Raw genomic sequence first — 20,047 nt, 5'->3', positions numbered from 1 at the left:
TAAAAAGGCTAGAAGATAAAGTCAGGGAAATCTTTCAGAAAGTAGAACAAAAGATCAAGTAGATGAAAAACAAAAGAGAAAAGATAAGAAATTAAAGCCTCCATCCAGAAGGTGTAACATCTAAATAACAGGAGAGCCAAAAGTATAGAATACTGGGGAAAATGTAATAAAAATAGTAAATAATAAAACTTGAAGTTTTGAAGAACTGAAAGGCATGAATCTTCAAAGACAGCTTACAAAGTCCTCCCACCATTGCTTTAATATTGCAAATAAACTCCAGGACATCTGCTGGATCTTCTAATTTCTCTGATTTATCACAGGAGCTGAATGTACCTCTTTTACCAATATTTTCATAACTGATCAAATCCTTAATTTCTACACTATTTGTGCTTTTGGTTATTACAGTATACACTAAGTTCCTTGGTCTAATCAAACTAATAGCCACTGTTTTTACATTAATATTTATACACTTGCAACTATCCAAAGCATAAAATGTACTCTTCCAATAAAGGTAATTGTTCAATTCAGACTAACAAAATTGGTCTTAAGCTTTTTAAAAATACGTAACTCAACACTAATAGAATGTATTCTCCAGTTATAAATCTAAAACTTTTACTAACGTAATTCCAAACCCTCTCACAATTTCCTTTGAAGTTTAGCTTTTATATACAAGCAGACAACACACCCAATTCCATTAGTTTTAAGTCTTCCTTAACCAGACACATTTAGGTTTATAAGTAAGGAAGTTACTACTCAAACATATGCATTTCATAATAATGGCTCTCAAGTGTTTACATATTCAAATCCACTTATTGTGGTTTAGCTTTAAAAACAGGCAAATTGATTTAATAAAAACCAATTCAAACTTGGCATTTAGGAAAAGCAATTTGTTTACCTCTGTTGGTTTGTAGCAGTCTACGAGAGCTTCCTAGAATAAAATACACAGAAATTTTATTTTAAAATTCAGCATCGTTTTAAAAGTGAAATCAAAAATCACTTCATCTTTATAGTATTATTCTGAACATGGTAAATCAAGATTCCATACTGACTGTCTAGAATCACACTTCATTTTAGCATCCATTGGCCTTCTGAAGATACAAAAAGTTGTACCCTGTATTTGCAGGAATGTCTTGCACTCTTCAGAACGCACGCACGGGGGAGCGAGTGCACACGTACACACACACGACACACACTTGTCCTTTGGGCTGCCAACTTGCTTAATAATAAGCTGGATACACTTAAGTTGAGACAGCCTGTGAGAGATGGTGACAATCACACTGGACGTGGAGACCGAGGTCCTGGCTGTGATTCAGCCACAAAGCAGCTTGTCACACCTCTGCACACTTCAGTGTCCTCACCCGGGAACCAAAGGGGATGACCTGACAGCAGCTAAAGCGCCTTTCAAGATCAACCTTTTAAGAAAAATTTTTTATGTGGTTACGTTTTCTATAGAGCTGGTGCCTGCTTTATTTTTTTTGATAACTTTCATAACTAGGATGCTACCACCTCTCAACTAAATTTACCAACAGGAAATAATCATTAAACTGAGCTTGTTCACCACTCAAGGACACTAGTAATTATTAATACATTAAAATGTGCCCTTTAATTGCCTGTAGCGATCATTTGCCATCAGTGATGGCCGTTAACAGTCATTATCATGAACATTAAGAACAGTGGTAGGTCAAAGGTTAATTAGTTTTAGAAACTCCCAAATGCAGATTTTAAATTGATAGATTTGACCTCCTGTGGGAATGTAAATAAATATTTTATTCCTCTGGACAAAGGAAACACAGAACATCACAACATCTATCATACTGGAATGTTGTCACGTGAACATACTCCAATAAAAGATATTTTATTAAAATCTTCAAAAACAAAAATATTATATTTTATTAAAAAGAATTATGTTGTAAACAATCTTAACTAGAAATTAATTTCATGAATGATTCAATCCACAATTGCAAGACCAGAATCCTGGGCTTAGATACGCCGGTTCTGGCTCAGCCCCTCTCTTTCTCATACAACGGACCTTTGGAGGCAGAACCATCTCTCTGTCCCAAGAAGACGATGCTGGAGAAACTCATGTTCGTAAGGCACTTTGAGAACTGACCATAGTCAAGACCTCCTTTATCATTAGACATGCAGTTTGGGAGGTGGAAAACTCAGCAGCCCATTGCCTTCTCTCTGCAAACTGTCGTTGCCTGAGTGCTGGGGCCAATACTGCCCTAGGGCAGAACCAGTGCAAGCCACGCTCTGGGGACACAGGTGGGTTCAAGTATCCGTGACCAAAGGGTTTAGATTCTGAACGCTGCTTACCTGTAACTTTAAAGCTCTCTCTTCTTCGCTGTCTGCATCAAGAAGATCATCAATGTCAATTTCCACATCTGGCATTTCTTCTTCCTGGGGAGCAAATGTGAAGACATTCTGTTTAGTGAGATAGTGCATTGTATTGAACCTATTTGGTTGAGTTAAATAAATGACCAGACCATCAGTTAAGGGGCATCGACAATTAAGGCGGGGAAAGAAGAGATGAGGAGGAAGAGGAGGGAAAGGAGGAGAAGGACCGGGGAGCAGAAGACAGAAAGGGGGAAGCAGGAGAAAAAGGAAGAAGAGGCAGGAAGGGGAAGGAGGAAAGGAGGAGGGAACAGGAAGGGAAGGAGGAGACAGAACAAAGGAGACTTCAGAGGCACAGAGCAGTAGAAAGTCATGCTATTTCCAAAGTGACAATTTCCTACTTTCTGCAGAAAACTGCACTTAAGAGTATATAATGGGGCTTGGCTGATTGTAGGACGAGCAGTGAGAGTGGCAATCTCCTACTCACTCTCCCCACTTCCCTTGGTGACTATCTGATCTTTATTTGGGGGTTTGCATCTCCCTTCCTAGCTCTGGGTCTGGGAAAACCTGATTCCACCACGGGTTTCTGAGGCTGCGCTCTTGAGTCACTGTCACCCCAGTCCTGGTTTCGGACTCAAATGAGACCAGTGGGGGTTCTGGGAAAAGATGCTCTTTCAGCAGAAGCATCCCTGCTGGAGAGCAGGCTGAGAAAGCTTGTAACCTAGAAATTGCTGGCAGCCATCACGCAACCACAGTGGGAGAGTCTGACTCATGGTGGGCAGAGTAGGGAGAAAGAAAAAAAGAGGGCTCTGGATAACGTTGCTGAGTCACCAAGTCGAATCACTTCTGAAGCCCAGCTACACCCAAGTAAAGCCCGATTATTGTGAGTCAGGTTTAATACTCCTGCAGCCAAAGACATCCAGTCCATAACGGAGGGCAAGAGAGTCCAGCTGCAGTGTGGAAACAGACCTCACTAATTTGGAATCTGCACCTCCAACCCACAGGAGGTCTTTGCAACCTCTCATTTCGTCTGTTACCTGATCTTCCCCACACTCGAGAACACTGAGATGAAATCGCATTTAGGACAGTGCTGTCATCTTGCATTCCCCTTCCCATAGGGAGCCACCTGCACACCAACGCATCCCAGCCCCAGGGCTGGCCGAGGGGTGTCTGCAGAAGTTCGGCAGAAGCCTGTGTGGGGGACACCTGTGCGTTCACCTGGGCTTAGCCGCCCTGCGCCAGCGGCATCACCTGGTCTGCAGGGGCGAGGACGACTTCCTGAGTATTTCTTTTCTAGTAAATGCATTTCCTAAGGAATCACACTCCATCATTTTTTTTCCCTACTCCAACACAAAAGTGAGGACCCAAGCGTTCTGAGGAAATTGAGGAATCTGGTATGTTACTGTGAAGTTATAAGAAATATATATACATATTGTTCTCTACCCCCGGTTCCTGACACAGAGCTCTTAAAACTGTTGTAAATAGGGGTTCTGATTCTTGTTTCTTTACCATTGTAAGATATGCAATCCATTGAAAAGCTCAGATAAAGTAAAGGAGAAACTGAACCTAAAGCAAAGGGGCAAGTCTAACATCTTAGTCTTATTAAGATTAAAGTCTCTTTTAGAAATGTTAATAATATTACTAACAAAGAACGAAAAAAAAGCATAACTCCTTAGAAAATTTGAATGACCTCAGAACTGGGAAAGAATGCTTCCTGCTGGAGAACAGTGACAAGAATAAAATTAAAACACAATCACAATCCTGGCTTCCCAGGACATCAGAAAAGCAGTATGCGGTGGAAGTACGTATCTGCCTATGGGAATACCTGACGGTGCCTGCCGGGTCCTGGAGAGTCAGTCTACATGAGGGAATGAACACGCACCACCGCCCTCCGCTTAGAGGTGGCTGGGCTGCTGTGGTTCCCTCCTTCACTTTCAGAGCTGCTGTTTCAAAAGAGATGCCATTTTTAAGTGCTCCCAGGGGCAGAGCAGGGAGGTGGGTAGAGATGTGGCCTCCATCGGGGAGGAGGATGCTGGAGGATTCAGAGGATGCTGGGAGAGACCACAATGGGTGTGCATGCTGCTTGCCTGCGTGGGTACCAGCCTCCCTGGCCATGGCATCCCTTCTTCACTGGCATTCTCTGCCCCCAGCACTGCCTGTGCCTGACTTCCTATTTTTGCTTATATTTGAAATCATGGCTGAAAGGAAGACCACAGGGGCGGTGGGGGAGGCTGGCAGGAGAGGAAGGGAGTCATTTAAGAATCCACAGATAGTGGTACAGCTCTCGAAGGTCTGCCAGACTTTCCATAGTGAAAGGACTGATGGGAACTGAAACACCAATAAGAAACACTAGGTTGCAGAACCACTGGCAGCCTATAAATGCAGACTGCTGCTGGGAAGCCGCAGTGTGGATAAATCACACATGCACGACCGGCTCTCCCCAGGCCAAAAAGTGCTGAAGCCACGGCCATTCGGCCTCTGGAGCAGAGCCAGGCACACGCTGTGTGTGCGTTCTAGCAAATGTGGCTCAAGATTAATTCAGCTTTGTCCACAGCCTGGTGTGGCTGTAATAAACACCGTGTGAAACCAGAATTCTCGGGGCCAGTTTCAGCTGACTTTACTCAAGAAAAGCCAAGCAAAAGCGAGAAACCCACAAGTTACAGTCTGTGTAAAGGTTTATACACCCTCCCCCTAAAATTTCCCCACAACTTCCCCCAGTCATTCGGGTTCAGCATTTACACACTGGTTGGACACAAAGTATGTATTTATGTCACCGTTTAATGAAATCAAGCAGAGGAGGGCAGGCTACAGAAATGGCTCGAGGAATCACAGGCCAGGTGGGCTCCGGGTCTGATTTCTTGAAGGAAGTGAAAGAATAAGTAAATAATGCCCTCGTCAGAACAGCGCAGCAACGGGCCTCCCTGCAAACAGCGCTCAGCTTTGAAGCCCTGCCAGACTCGGTCAAACGGGCTTTTACTTGCACCGCCGTGTACAGGCGCACCCACACGGGAGCGTCTGCAATTAGGTGTCCTGCCATCACGACTGCCCTGGCACGCTGACCGCATCTGACCCCCAGCTGTTGAGATCCGGGCTGCCCCATGCGGCAACCACAAGTGGGATGTAAGTTTAAGCTCGCTAAGATGACATACAATTAAGAATTCAGTTCCTCGGTTGCCCTAGCCACATTCCAGGGCTCAGCGCCACATGTGGCAAGCAGCTGCTGTCCCGGACAGACAGACGCAGGGCCTTTCATTCCCATTGGACAGGATGGCCCGAGAGTCCACTCTCCCTCTGGGCCCAGACATGGGGAAGCAAGTCCCCTCCCCTCTCAGAGGAGCTTGACAGGAGTCAAGAAAACCCCCGGCATCGCAAGGTCACAGCCATGTCCCAAGGGCATGTGGCTGGGGCACCCTGGCCTTGGCTTTCTAAGTGGGACAGCTGATGCAAGCTAAGTATTCACCAGCTGAGTAATTATAGCAATAGTTAGGCATCAGCATTTCCTATCAACCTACGAGCTCCTCGTCACCCTCACCTACTTTTATCAGAGCCCAGGAGGGGTTCAGGCTCAGCGTGGGCGCTCGGAGCGTGAAACACGGGTGAGTTCTGAAGGCTGGTGATGCCGAAACCATAGCCCGGGTGAGGACACAGAGATGGGCCCTGGTGGTGCTCATGGGAGAGTCCTGGGAAGAAAAGGCTGCTCTAGTGCCCGGCATAGAATCCTGCCTGCATTCGGTATTTCACACTTAATGAGCGTGGGAATATTCCATATTTGATGGAGGCTCTCTTTAGTTCTATCTTCTGTATAAAGCGGTATCACTGAATAACCCTGGAGAGAGATCAATCCCCTGACAAGGGAGTGACTCCACGCACACCTCGCTCTGGTTAACAGAATTTAGTTGTGTTTGGGGATTTCCTCACATTAAAAATAGATCTGTCAACAGGGGCTCTGGCGACAAGATGAGAAACAATCTCTTCAGGGCGCCCGGGGTAAACCACAAGCTAACCCACGTTGAGTCAGAGGCCCTTGATCATGTCTGTGTATCTTTCTGGTCGTACATCTGCTGAGGATCCACCATCTGTGAAGCCCCATGTGTCAACGCTGTGAGGCCCTGTCCTGGAGGGGCAGTCAAAGCATGGAAACAAAATAAAACACAATGGCATCAAAAGACAGAGACAAACCCAAAGTGCTTTATAATTAAAGAGAGGGAGAACTTCCACCTGGGTCAGGCAGGGAGGGTCTCACAGAGGAGAAGGATATAAGCCGGCCTTGTTGAACAGCAGGATTTGGACAAGTTTATAGGGGGAGAGAGCACCCAAAAGAGGCAGACTGGTACACAGGAGGCAAAAACAGAAGGTGTGTTCTAAATACAGGGTGTAGAAAGGCCCTTGGTCTGGGAGTCAGAGAGCTCTGGGCTGCAAATATTAACATCTATGAAAGCCAGACAGATAACAGCGATGAGAGCCAAGGCAGGCTGGAGGGCTATAAGGAGGAGGGGGGAGCGTGGCAAACAAGACAAAGGCAGCAAAGAAAACTCCACTCCCGACTATTCAGGAACAGTTTAGGAAGATGTGCCCAGTGCTGTTAGATCTGCCAAGTTTGCAGGAAAGTTGAAAATACAGATTTTTAACATTAAAATATCCTGTTTTTTTAAAGTTGGTTTACAATTCATTAAAATATTGTGAAAGACAAATGAAATCCATCAGCCCTCATACTGCCAACTTCTCCTCTGCCTGCAGAGTCTGTAGCCACCGAGGGCTCCAGAGCAAGGGTGTGAAATGCTGGGAGCGAGGGCTCAGCAGAAGGGCCCTGGGCAAAAGGGAGGAGGCCATGCAGAGGCCGCTGTGCTCGTCCCAGTGGGAGGTAACAGGGCTTGGATGCAAGTTGATGCAAGTTGGCAAGAATGGAAAGATTTTAAACAGTAATAAATAGGAAGGGAAAGAGATGGAATTTGGAGATGAACCGGATGCTGGAGGAGGGAGAAGGGAAAGGTGAGATCCAGGTTTTGTGCCCTGGAGGTTTGGGAGATACACGCAGCAACAGAGAGCACACCTGGGACCTTGAAGACACTTCACAAACCAACAGGCAGTCCAGCTCCAGCACCCCCAGCCCTAAGCAGAAGGGGGACCCACAGGCTGCCCCCACAAGGGGACCCACAGCAGTGCTGAGGGCCAGGGGCCCAGCTCCACGCAGGCAGAACCTCAGACGTGAGCCTGAGACGGCCTCGGCTCACCACAGGCTCAGGAAGCAGTGATGCCACCGTGTATGGTGTTTCTACAACACAGACGGCCTGCGGTAACCCCCCACACACACCACACACATCACACAGACATGCACACACACTCACACACACTCCTAACTAGCCGGAAAATGTACACCACCAACCCTGTCAAGTGTGGTGTTAGCTGTTAAAAAAAACACAAACGCTCGCCTCTCAGGGAAGGGGGCAGGAACGCTGAAGCTAACACAGCTTGAAAGTGGATTATGGTTTTTCAAGCTCCACAACACACAGCTCTAGGGCTCCCTGAATGTGACAGTGGCTCCCAATTCTCTGGAACGTGGGATGTGAAGGACCCTGGGATTAGAGCACTGCGACCACCGTGGCACCCAGGGGAGAAACGTGGGGCCGCAGGAGCCGGGTTGGGCACTGGCCATCCTGATGGCCCACACCCCCTAGGGCTCCCCTCTCTGTCCACCTCCAGGGAACACTGCACTGCAGACCCCTACAAAGAACGCAGGCCACGCTCACTCCCAGGCATTAGGGGACTATTATCATTTTCTCTATGAAAATATTTGCATTTCATGTTTTCATCTTAATGACGATCCAAAAACTTTTCTGTAAGCAAGTATATTTAGTCTCAGAATTGTCCAGGTGGCCATCCTATAACCGAGTCAGCCCTGCGTTTATCATCAAGCAGAATGATGTTCTTTGTCATGGGCTAATGAGAAAAAGGCCAAAGGGCAGACTTAGGACGTAAATGATTTATTACCCCAAGTGAAACCAGGTGCCATCGCTCAGAGGACTCTTGTGTTGCCCCACACTGTACCTAATTCCTCTCATGGAAAGAATGACACCAGCCATCACAGTCATTGTGAGACAGGAAGGGCGCAGGGCACAGCCATTCAAAGAATGATACAGCAATTAACATCAAAGTGGTGGAAGATTCAACCCCCAGTAGGCCTTGGGGCTCAAGATAGTGGGAGATTTCGCTTCTAGCAGAACTTGAGCTTCATTATATGCCTACTGTAATTTATCAGCATAGTGAATAACATGCCCACAGGCACCATGACAGCCCCAAGGCTAGCCACAAAAGGCCAAAGAGTGGGAAACGGCCAACTTCCTGGGAATCCCTGCCCCTTCCCCAGGGTAATTAGACCTGTCCTTCCACTTATTAGCATAGGAAGCCGCTGAGCCCATAAAAACTAGCCACACCAGGCCGCAGCCCTCTCCTCTGTCCCCCTTTGGAGATGGCCTGCACTCTGGCCATGGAGGGTGTACCTACTTTTACTCTAATCTGCGCACCCAACCTGCACACCTCGTGGCCCTTCTCTTGCCTTTCCATGTATCTTTCTAAATATATCTACCTTTACTCAACTGTGGCTCGCTCTTGAATTCTTTCACGTGCGAAGCCAAGGACCCAAATTGGATGGGGCACGTCCCAGGGGCTCAACCGAAGCCTGGGACACGGCACTCCTCATGCTCTGCATCCATTTGTCCTGCATCAATTTCACAATGTGCATCTGAGTTCCATCACTTGGGTACTTTATGTTTAATTGCAATTTTTATTTTCTAATCAGAAGAACCATCAGCATAGGGAGCTTACAAGTGGTTTTAAGTGGTACATATTTAAATATTATATTAAGCCTTTAAATCAGCCCTGGAATCTGCAAGAAAAATTTTCTACTTAACAAGGAGCCCACCCAACCCTACGCACATCACCATGGAATGTCAGAACAATGGGGAGGAAGGGGAGATCCAGGAAGCTTTCAGAAGGATAGAGAATCTGTGCCGACAGGCATCCCAGCAGCAGCGCCGTGAGCTGGGAGCCGAGGGAGCAATGATGCCAGAATCCTGCAGGGAAATGACTTCCATCCTGGACACCTACATTCCCCCAGACCATCAACTAAGGGTTAGGAAAAAAACATAGACATTTTAAGACACATCAGGTCTTATGTCTTAATAGGTTTACCTCCCATTTTGGAAGGAAGTGCTCCAGAGAAACAAAGAAAGAAACTAGGAAAGTCAACTGTAGCTGGGGACTATGAAGGCCAGGGAGGAGGATATAGCTCAGTGGTACAGTCCATGCATAACATGTGTGATGTCCTGGGTTCAATCCCCAGTCCCTCCATTAATAAATAAACAAATAAATAAATAAAATGACCTCCCCCCCCACCAAAAATAACAACAACAACAATAATAATAATGTTTGAAAAGGACTATAAAAGGCCAAAGGACAGATACTAAAATCAAGACTAAGGCAGGAGGGGTAACTGGGAGGCCAGGAAGCGAAGGACAAAGCAGATGGAGGCTTAAGTGGCTGGGAAGCTAAGTGAAAGGGGAGGAGATGAGCCCATTTTTAACAGGCCTGAGGTCCAGTGCCTGACCGGCACACCTGCAGGGCCATTGAGAGGGGCTGGGGAAGGATAGGCCTTACGTGGAGCTGAAATAGGGTAAACAAATGTAGGTCATTCCAGCTTCAACACAGGCACACGGTACAATCCACGTTACCAGCATGTCCCTAACGCACACTTGTTTTAAAAGTTAAATAACCTTCAAAGGCTGATGCTTGCTCAGAGCCAAACAGCAAAATCTCCTAAACTCCTACTTTAAAAAAATGAAGATAGCCTGACCATTCCCGATCCTCTGATAAAGTGAAGGAATATTTTCAATAATATCCAGAGAGGTTACTGTCCTTGCCACCTGGGAGAGCAGGTCTGGACCCCTCTTTACTCCGCATCCCCTACCACTAAGGTTCACGTCTGGAGCGCTCAGCACGGACAAACGATGGCCGCAGCAGAGCCCAGAAAAGCCACAGGGCACACCCTGTCCCCAGCACTCCACCCAGACACCCCTCTTTCCTCTCGCTCAAGAAAACACACTGTCATACAAGTGAGCAAAATTGACAGTATTTTATAAATATCCAGGATATGTTTTAGTATTCTTTTAATTTTTACTGAAATATAGTTGATTTCAATGTTGTGTTAGTTTCAGGTGTACAGCAAAGTGATTCAGTTATGCATTTACATATGCATCATGTTTTAGTTTTTTGGTGGTTCACTAGCTTTCTTTGGTACGTTCACTATCATCATTGAACAAATGACTGTGACACACCCTCGCGTCACAGCTGCCCAGTTGAGAACTGCTGCCCTAACAATCAACAGCACAAAGCAAATGCCAGCTCAGAGATACAAAGATCCACACTACTGGTCTCATGAGAGTCTTCTGGAACTAGGCACATCTTCCCTGGGGTCTAAGCACCCCAGGCAAATCCATGTGACAGCTCTTTACTGAGGACCTGCTATCTTCCAGAGACTTTTGAGATGCCAGGCATAAAGAATGAACAACAACAACAACAAAATAGAATGGATAACTGACAAAAATACTTGCTCTCATTAAGATTAAACCCTGATGGGGAAGACAGACAATAAACACCTAAGTACGATACATTGTGTAGCAAATGGTGATGAATACTTTCAAGAGACAACAGGCAGAGGAGAGGGACAGGGGAAAACAGGATGGCTGGAATTTCAAACAGAGTGGTCAGGGTAGTGAGAGAAGTATCTGAAAACAGCCCTGAGGAAGGTGGGGGAGGAAGCCACGTTGACATCTGAGGGAAGAGCGCCGAGGGGGAGGGCAGCAGGTGTCCAGGCGAGCCTGAGAAGCCAGGTTCCCAGCTCACTACAGTGGGCTTGGGGCCGAGCCCCTGCGAAGGCTCAAGCTTGGACTCTGAGTGAGAGGGAAGCCCCTGGGGGTTCAAGCAGAGGCGTGGTGTGATCTGACTTTCCTTCTACAAAGCCTCACCCTGGCTGCTTTGTGAATGTCTTCACAAAGCCCGTGGGAGGCGAGGCCCTAAGCAGGACCACTTAGGAGGCCGCAGAATAACCCGGTAAGAAATAACAATGGCTTAGACTGGGGCAGCAGCAGCACAAAATATACTCTGTTCTCACTTGGGTCACCACTAATTCAAAGCTCAGACAGCAAACTGGTATCTGTGCAGCTGCACCGGAGCATTTTGCCAGGTGCCGGTACCAAGGGCACCGTATCGCGCAGGAGCCCATGGTGCGATGGCGGCGGTCAGCCGCCAGCGACAGGGACGTGGTGGTGAGAGATGGTACTTGGGTACCCAGGCCAAGAGCTGGGTAGGCAACCGAGATGCTGAGATGCCTGGGAAAGCGGCAGGACAGCACGGAACCAGGTGAAGAGAGGCTTTCCCGAGGCTGAACTCCATCTCTCATCCTCGCCCTCCACGCAGGCTGCTCCCCGTTTCTGGGGCAGCATGGGGCAGGCCTCTCCACTCCCAAATCTCTGCCCGTCCTGTGAACCTGACATTTAGCAATCCATCTTAATAAATGAATATCTCTGGAGAGATCATCATAGCTCTCCAAGCAGTTTTTATAAAAGGACTCAGCGTCAGGGCAGAAATGGTGTTAGATGTCCCATCCTTGGTCTAGATGGCTTATCTTCCTTCTGTGATAAAAAGACCCCAGGACCTGCATCGTCTCACTCAGGCCCCAGGTAGCTCTCCTTCTCAGCACAAATGAGACCCCTCAGTCAGGGGACAGGGAGTGGCAGCCCCGTGCACAGAGTTTGGAGAGAGACAGGCCCTAGGTTTAAACCATCTCTGCCGCTTACCACTTGCACGGACTGGGGCACAGTAACTCACCCTCCTAATCCTTTCTTCCTACGCCTATCAATGAGGACAACTACCTCGTTCTCAGGGCTGGATAAAAACTGGCCTGAAGGTGCCTGGCAGGGTAGGGCCAACTAGCAAGTGGTAACATGACCTCAGAAGGTGCTCAGTGGACTGGGCAGTTTTGATCACTTGACTCCTCTTAAACAAAATAAAGTTCAATGTAAATGTTTCTTCCAAGGATTCTTTCATTCCTGATGCCTGAAAATGGCAAGTAATGACCTAACACATTTCAAATTTGTTCAAAAGCACAAGGATTAAATAGAGAGAGGGAAAAAAAGTGTAAGCAAAACCCCCCAGAGGCACAGCTTTCTGGAAACAGTAACACTCGGTCTGCACTTCCGCACAGGAACATTAGAGACACATGGCTGGTCGTTAACAATCCCAAAGTGACAGGAAAACCGGAAGGTTGTTCCTTATAAGGTGTTTGAAAGTAAGCGATGGCTGAGACAGATCACAAGGATGGCAGGGACAACCTGCATCACAAGGAACACCACATGTTAAGCTCCCAGGTGGGTACTGAGGGAGCTGGTGGACACAAACATTAGGATATAAAACAGAAAAACAGGAGGGACCAGGCAACTCAGCAGTGATCTCAAGTTGGTCCTGGACTGCAGGCAATGAGTAAGGACATTGGGGAAGAATAAAGGAGTGTTCCGAAGGAAAGGACTGGTGTCGCCCAAGAAGAGCAAGAGGCAACAGCCATGCAGCCTGTCTCTAGGAAGTCACACTTGGCTACGCCCCGTTTCCCATCCACTTAGTCATCTGGCCAGGGCTGCCTTCTGATAGAAGACGGTGCACACCCACTTTTGCAGTAAAACTGCGTAGGGACCAAGCAGAATTCTTCAGGCTGGAGACCCTCAGTTTACTCCCAGGGTGTTGCAAAAGCACAACAATGCAAAGCCTGGTACAGCCCAACTCTTCAAGAGAAGGGGGCCCCCTCATGCTACCAACACTTTCACTGAATCATTCTGATGGGTCTATGAAGTCACTGTGGTGTAAGATTTCCTGAACACAGACCACAAGATCCAGACATTATCCACCTCCTATCTTGGGAAGGCTTCTAAATCAGCTATGGCCAAATGTGTTCAGGATTCACAGGGGCACAGAAGAGCAAGACTGAGAAGCTGATGTGGAAATGCCACTTGGAACAGACACCAGGCACCAAAAAGAAACTGTGGCTCCCGTGTGGAGACCTCCAGGTGCAGCCCAGCAGGCACAGTGCAGATGGAATTTGAAAGACTATTGGTGAAATGAGCTATCAAGTTGCAAAAAGACATGGGAGGATTTTACACACATATGGTTAAATGAAAGAAGCCTGTCTGAAAAGACTAATACTGTATGATTCCAACTATGTGACCTTCTGGAAAAGGCAAAACTATGGAGACAGTGAAAAGATCAGTAGATGTCAAAGGCTAGCGGGAAATGAGGGACAACTGGGTGAAGCACAGGGCTTTTTTTTTAATTGAAGTTTAGCTGGTTTACAATGCTATGTTAATTTCTCGTGTATGCATAAAGATTCGGTTATACATATATACTCCACTTTGTATTCTTTTTCATTATAGTCTTTTACAAAGTATTGAATATAGTTCCCTATGCTTTATAGTAGGACCTTGTTGTTCATCTATTTTACATACAGTAGTTAGTATCTCCCCAATTTATCCTTCTCCCCTCCCCAATTCCCTCCTGGTAACTATAAGTTTGTTTTCTATGTCTGTGAGTCTGTTTCTGTTTCACAAATAATTCTATAGCTTAACTGTGCTGTGCACTTGTACGTTTGACCACCTCCCAAGTCTAAGCTAGATCATCTCTTGCCTAAGTTACTTCAGGACTCTCTTAATGGCTCCCACACATTCACTCTTATCCACCCTCCAATCAGTTTCCACTGTAGCCAGAGTAGCAACTTAAAGAAAACAAATCTAGAAGGGGAGGGTATAGCTCAGTGGTAAAGTGCGTGCTTAGCATGCACAAGGTCCCGGGTTCAATCCCCCGTACCTCCGTTAAAAAAGGAAATTAATAAACCTAATTACCTACCCCCCCCCAAAAAAAACAAGACATAAAATAAAACCAATCCCTTAAAAAAAAGAACACGGCCCCACTGGGTGGTTTCCCATCGTTCTCAGAACAAAAATTCTTAACACAGTCTACCAGAGCCTGGCCTCTCCAGCCTCACTCCGTGCATCTCTCCTCTGTGCACTTAGCACACGGGTAAAATTTACATTTGTTGGTGTCTCTCCCTAAACTGTAAGTCCATAGAACAGAGTTCCTTGCACAGGGCCAGGTAAGCCCTTGCTAATCACTTTTTGAGTTAGAGTGAACAGTTCCCCAAGTGGGTATTATTCTCACCTCTATTTTATAGATGGAATGTCTGAGGGCCTTGACCCACGGGGCTGATAGCTTAGCTTCCAACCCGGACAACCTGGCCCTACGTGTGTGCTCTCCGCCTTTCAGAATGAGGCCCTGATGGGGAGAAGTGCTCTCCCAGTGGTGTCAGTGACTTTTGGAGCATGAGGGAGAATGGCAGGGCCCTGTCAGTGAGTGGTGTGGGGATGGCAGCCAGGGAGTCCCCCAGGCACCTGACACATCAGAAGCAGCCAGGGCACCCGCGGCAATCTGGAACCCAGGAGGCAACTCTAAATTTCCATGGACCACACCCTTTGTGAGATGGACATGAATGGACTTGGCGTTTTCAGGCAAGTTGGGGAATGACTAACCATTTCCAGAGAACATGCTAACCCCCCAGCCGGAGGCCTGGGCCCCACCTGTTACAAACACAGTGGAGACAGAAGATTTAGATCCTGCCCTTCTCTGAGCCTGGTTCAGAGACGGCCACATCTGCCCCTGAGGGAACTGTCCAAGGGACGGAGCCGGGGGCTGGGCCCCACCACCCTCCACTCCACGGTGAGGAAGGAGTGCTCCTTAGGCTGGAAGCTGGAACTGGACGGATTGCCTCAGGCTGCAGAGGATAACGTCTGGAGGCCTGGGTGGAGAAGTTCAAGGCTACAGAGAAAAAAAGGCAACTGTGCCACAGAAGCAAGTAATTAGGACCCCGACACCTTGAGGGGTGACTGTGATAGATCACCAGTCTCCTGGGGCGAAAATCAATTTAAGACCTAATGTTTGGAAACTTAACTGGTTTTCAATGGGTGCCCAGTAATTTGTTGCTGTTGTTCGCCTATAAAAGTATTCAATTTTTCAAATGTCAACTGGTTTCAACCATGGCACTGAAAATATGAAGTGTACTTGGAGAGAACTGAAAAGCGAGCCTAGGAGACTCAGTAGGGGGCGGGGGGGGGACCAAAGAAACCAAAGGCTAGGAAACGCCAGGTGAGAAGGAAGAAGGAGGAATGGGCCAGAGATCCCTTCTCCAACTGTCGATTCCCTACTTGGAGAGACTTTCCAGAGCGCTGCTCCGCTGGCAGCTGGAAGTGATGTTCTGCAAGTCAGGACTCATAGACTGCCTGCCCCTGAAGCTCGCTGTGCAGATGCAGGTGCCTGGACACCCGTCAGAGTCACTGGGCCCTAACGTGCAGGGAGGAACTTGGGAGTTCCCACAGGTCACTGGAGCCCAGTGCATCCTGCATCCTGATGCAGTGACTTGCAAGCCAATCACAGCTTGCAAGTCACTGCATCAGGATGTTCTGAGTTTCTTTTAAGATAGTGACAACAAAAAAGGGAAAGGGACTCCTTGCACATGGTCGCTGACTTCCACACCCCTCTTACAACCTTCTTTCTCTATGGGCTGCCTACCGAGGGCCGGGCACTGGGCTGGTGCTGAGGACTCAACAGTCAGCGAGACGGTAGGCCCACACCAGCAGTTAGGGGTAAGACAAAGCATGCAGGGACACTGTAGAGGGAGGCAGGTGGCTGCCACACAAGGCACGCTGCTGCTTGGCCAGGGGGAGCAAAGCTCAGCTGAGTGAGAGAGAGCCAGCCGCTGCCCTGCCCTGTCCCCAGAGCAGGGGCCTGGGAGGTTCTCCCCAGGCCCAAGGCCACCACCGCACGCCTTCGCTTCTCCTGGGACCCTTCGCAAACAGATGGCACTGCGGAGGTCACTTGAGTGTTTCACACCTCCTGTCAGGGCCTTTATTTTGAAAAATGAGTCCAAACAAATGGAAAAAAACCCATCTTCCACAGCTTTTGTAATTGTGCGGGTCTTAAACATGGGATGAGGCAAGACCAGTGAAAGTGCCCAGGAAAACAGAAGTTCCGGCAGGGAGCCGGAGCCCTGCCACGGCCGCTCACCCGGAGCAGCCCTCCTCCCCCCGGGGGCGGAGCTCATCTGACAACAGTGCAGCCAGAACAGGGGCCTAACCCAGACCCTCCTCTGCCTTGACCGGGGCCATCAGGGGACAGACGTCACAGGCAGATTGCCTCCGCGTTGGAAGGCGAGACCCATAGCAGCCTGGAAATCAGCACTTTCCCAACCTACAAAGCAGCCCTTTAACTCTTGGGCCACCTGCCCCCACCCCTTCCCTAATTTCACAAAGCCCAGGGCAGGGATGAACATCAAATTCAACTCAAGCACTGGGTGCCTTTTCCATGGAGCCAGAGGTCTGCTGGAGTGCCTTCTGCAAGTGACCACTGGTGGCAAGAGGCCCACGGTGTAAACTCCTGGGCCAACAACAGGAAGGAGAAACGGTCTTCACCTGAACTGAACCTGCAGCGGGTCCAGTGTGAATTCTCAGGCGGAGCTGAGGTCTGACCCTGGGCTCCTCTCCTGGCTTTCTCCCTCCCACAAAAATACTCTCCCAGCCTCCACTTGTCCGTGGCCAGAGGAAGGCAAGTGGGGCTGATAATCCTTGTAACCCACTGCAGTCCTTCAAGAACTGAAACGTGAGTCATTCTCCAGGTTACACGTCTGGAAACTAAAGGGGTGAAGCAGGCAGCAGCAGTTCAGGCCGTAGTCGGTGGCGAGTGGAGGGTTAGTTGGGTTTAGGTAGAGCCTCGGGGAGGGCAAGGGAGGGCAGGGGCGCCCAGGCCTTCCTGAGACCTGGAAATTCTCATCTGACTTCCATAAATGCTGTCAGCCCTGATGACGGTAGCACTTCACCTCCACAGTAACGGCTTTGTAGCTCAGGCGCCAGGCAAGCAGCATCTAATTCCAGAAACTCCGATTCTGTTATTCTGATTCAGTCCCAAAGAAAACGTCAACTAGGGAGGCAGGAGCTGTTACCCCTCCCACGCATGTCACTTCTGCTCCTGGGGCAGACGTGCATTTGAGATCACGATGGCGGCAGATGGACAGGGAGCAGGGGTGCACATTTTAATTTTAGCAAAGGGATTGATTGAACTCAGATTTATTTTTCAAGGGGGAAAAAAGGTGACAAATAACAAAAGGGCAATTTTTTTTACCCTTATTATGGTTTTATTCCCAGAAAGATATTGAAAGATCAAATCTTTTCCCAAAGCTTAATTTTGTCGTAAGCTGAGAACAACTTGAAGATGACATACTCAAAACCACCCCACAAATTTTTTTTAAAAAGTCCTTAGAACAGAAATCAGACATGAGAATCTGATGCCTTGTTCCTACTCTGCAATATTGACACAAACAAAAGAGGAAGAGAAGGCCCCACACCAAGTGGGCACTCCATAATTATCTGTTGAGTGACTGACTGGATGGTTTATTCTGAGTCCCAGTGGGTCTCTGCACTGGTTGCTATAAAGGCAGGCAGGATTGAAGATTTATGACGGTGCAGCTGCCCCCAATGACCATAAATCTTTGCCAGGCTCCAGGGAAAGGCTGTTTGAAGCAGCCCGGCTCGTGCTCGGCGGGCATGACAACAGCATACAGTGGTGATTCCCTTCTGGAAACCCTGTGGTTACTCCTGCTTAGAAAGGGGGTGGGGGTCCTACTCAGACTACAGCTCTCAGTGTCTATGACACTGGGCAGGGGAGTCCCACTCCTCCACTCACTGACACAGGTTCTCCTGCCCAGACAGTGACCAGGCCGAAGAGTCTCAGGCTTCTGCCCTCTGTATCCCGGGCACACCAGGAGACTGGGTGAGAGCCATTCAGGCCAGCCACTCCCAGGACCCGACGTTGCGCTAGCACCTGGAGTCTCCCATCCTCTGGCCGCCCACGTTCTGGGGTCATCAGCACATTAAATCTCATCATGGTCACTAGCACGTTAAAACTCATCAAGATGTGTATCTGCTGTCTCCACCAGCAAACTAGAAGTTCTGGGAGGGCGGAGGCTGTGCTTCCTTTGTTCTTTTAGCTCCCATACATAGCGTGGCAGCCAACCCACATACATGCACAGGAAAATGTTTTATTGAGTGAATAAATAGAAGCTCTCTCCCAAATAAAATGCTTAGGCCTAAACTTACTATTGAACACATCTTCCAGGATACTCAAGAATAAAAAAACCCCTATAATTGCACGGGGACTTCATTTCCTCTTGCAACTGACCCAGAATTGGCAATACAATAACCCTTATATAAAAGAGGCTATAAATAATAACTGCTCTCGGTATGTAAGTAAAGATAGTCCAAAGGGAAAGTGGGCACAAATTCCTTTCATAACTCTTGCGTTCATTGATCTGTTCAACCCAGACGGAGAGTCTCTTGGATCAATTGTTATATTTATGAACTGGCTCAATCTCACCTTTAAATTCCATGTCAATAATTATATTCAACGAGCATCAGTACTTAAACACGAGGATTTCCCCTTGACTCACTGAAATGTTAAAAAATAGAAAACATCAACCACCAAGCAGTTTAAAGAACAAAACAGGGTCTTAAATTACGGAACAAATTATAAGAGCATCTTTTACACGTTGCAGTCGCCCAAGCCAGGCATTTTATCAGGTTAACAAATGCCAGAACTGTTTGCACTAAAGGTGAGATGAAGCAAGAGGAGCCAGCCTCCTACTAAGTAAAGGGGTGAGTAATTTCAGAGTGAGAAGAGGCCAATGTAGCTTAATAAAAAGTAAACTATTTTAAAGCAACATACAAAAAAGAAATCCTAGAACAATAAACTATTGCTTGGTAGACAACTGGAGAGTTCTTCATTTAACTAAGGGGAAAAGGACGGTTTGCAATTGACATACAAATTGTGGTGGGACACTATTTGGTTTTCGTCACTAAGTTACACACACCACTTAAAAATCCTATTGACTGTGTCCTTTTGTACACATGCGTTAAAAAGAAAACAAATACGGCTGTGCAGTACAAAGATAAACCTTGGCTCACGCTCAGAAGGGTCATGAATGGGCTGAGTAACCATTTCTTGGGATAAGAGAAAGGTAATCAAAATAGAAGAGGGATTCGAGGAAAAAAGAAACAGGAAAACCACGCAGACACCAGGCATTCAATAAATGTCTGCTGGAGAATTGGATGAGAGGTGGGGTAAGGAGGCTTAGGGCAGTGGGGTCAGCAGCCACATTATAGGAGGGACAGTTGAAGGGAACGGGGAACGAGCTATTGTCAAGAACAGCTGTTCAAAATCAGAACAGCCTGCATTGGAAGGCCATTCCAGATGTGAATGACCCAGTAAAGGCTGATGGAGGTACTAACCCTCCTTCAGATTATAGTCTCCTTTTAAAAATATTGATTTTTGGGCCTTTTCTCTGAAGATGCTGATTAAGTAGGACTGGAGTGTCTTTAAACAGCACTCCTGGGGGGAGGGTATATCTCAGTGGAAGAGCACATGCTTAGCATGCATGAGGTCCTAGGTTCAATCCCCAGTACCTCCATTTTTTAAAAAATTAAATAAAATAAAATTACTTAAAAAAAAAAAGCTCACTTAACCGCTCTGATAAACAGCAAGTTTGGGAAACACAAGCCTTGATAACCTCTAAGCT

General features: G+C 47.5%; 1 protein-coding gene across 1 annotated transcript in view; it reads right to left on the bottom strand.

Annotated features, from left to right (window-relative positions):
* The window catches only part of PPP1R14C (protein phosphatase 1 regulatory inhibitor subunit 14C), a 79,440-nt gene that overhangs the window by 19,567 nt on the left and 39,826 nt on the right, over positions 1 to 20,047 (bottom strand). The window contains exons 2-3 of the mRNA XM_015246224.2: positions 2,317 to 2,400; positions 896 to 928 (exon numbers count right to left, since the gene is read on the bottom strand). Of these exons, the coding sequence (XP_015101710.2) occupies positions 896 to 928; positions 2,317 to 2,400 (117 nt within the window). The remainder of the gene's footprint in view (positions 1 to 895; positions 929 to 2,316; positions 2,401 to 20,047) is intronic.

The sequence above is a fragment of the Vicugna pacos genome, chromosome 8 (assembly GCF_048564905.1).
Source record: "Vicugna pacos chromosome 8, VicPac4, whole genome shotgun sequence".
In the NCBI taxonomy this organism is placed as follows: Eukaryota; Metazoa; Chordata; class Mammalia; order Artiodactyla; family Camelidae; genus Vicugna; species Vicugna pacos.
This window is presented reverse-complemented; position numbering and strand designations above follow the sequence as displayed.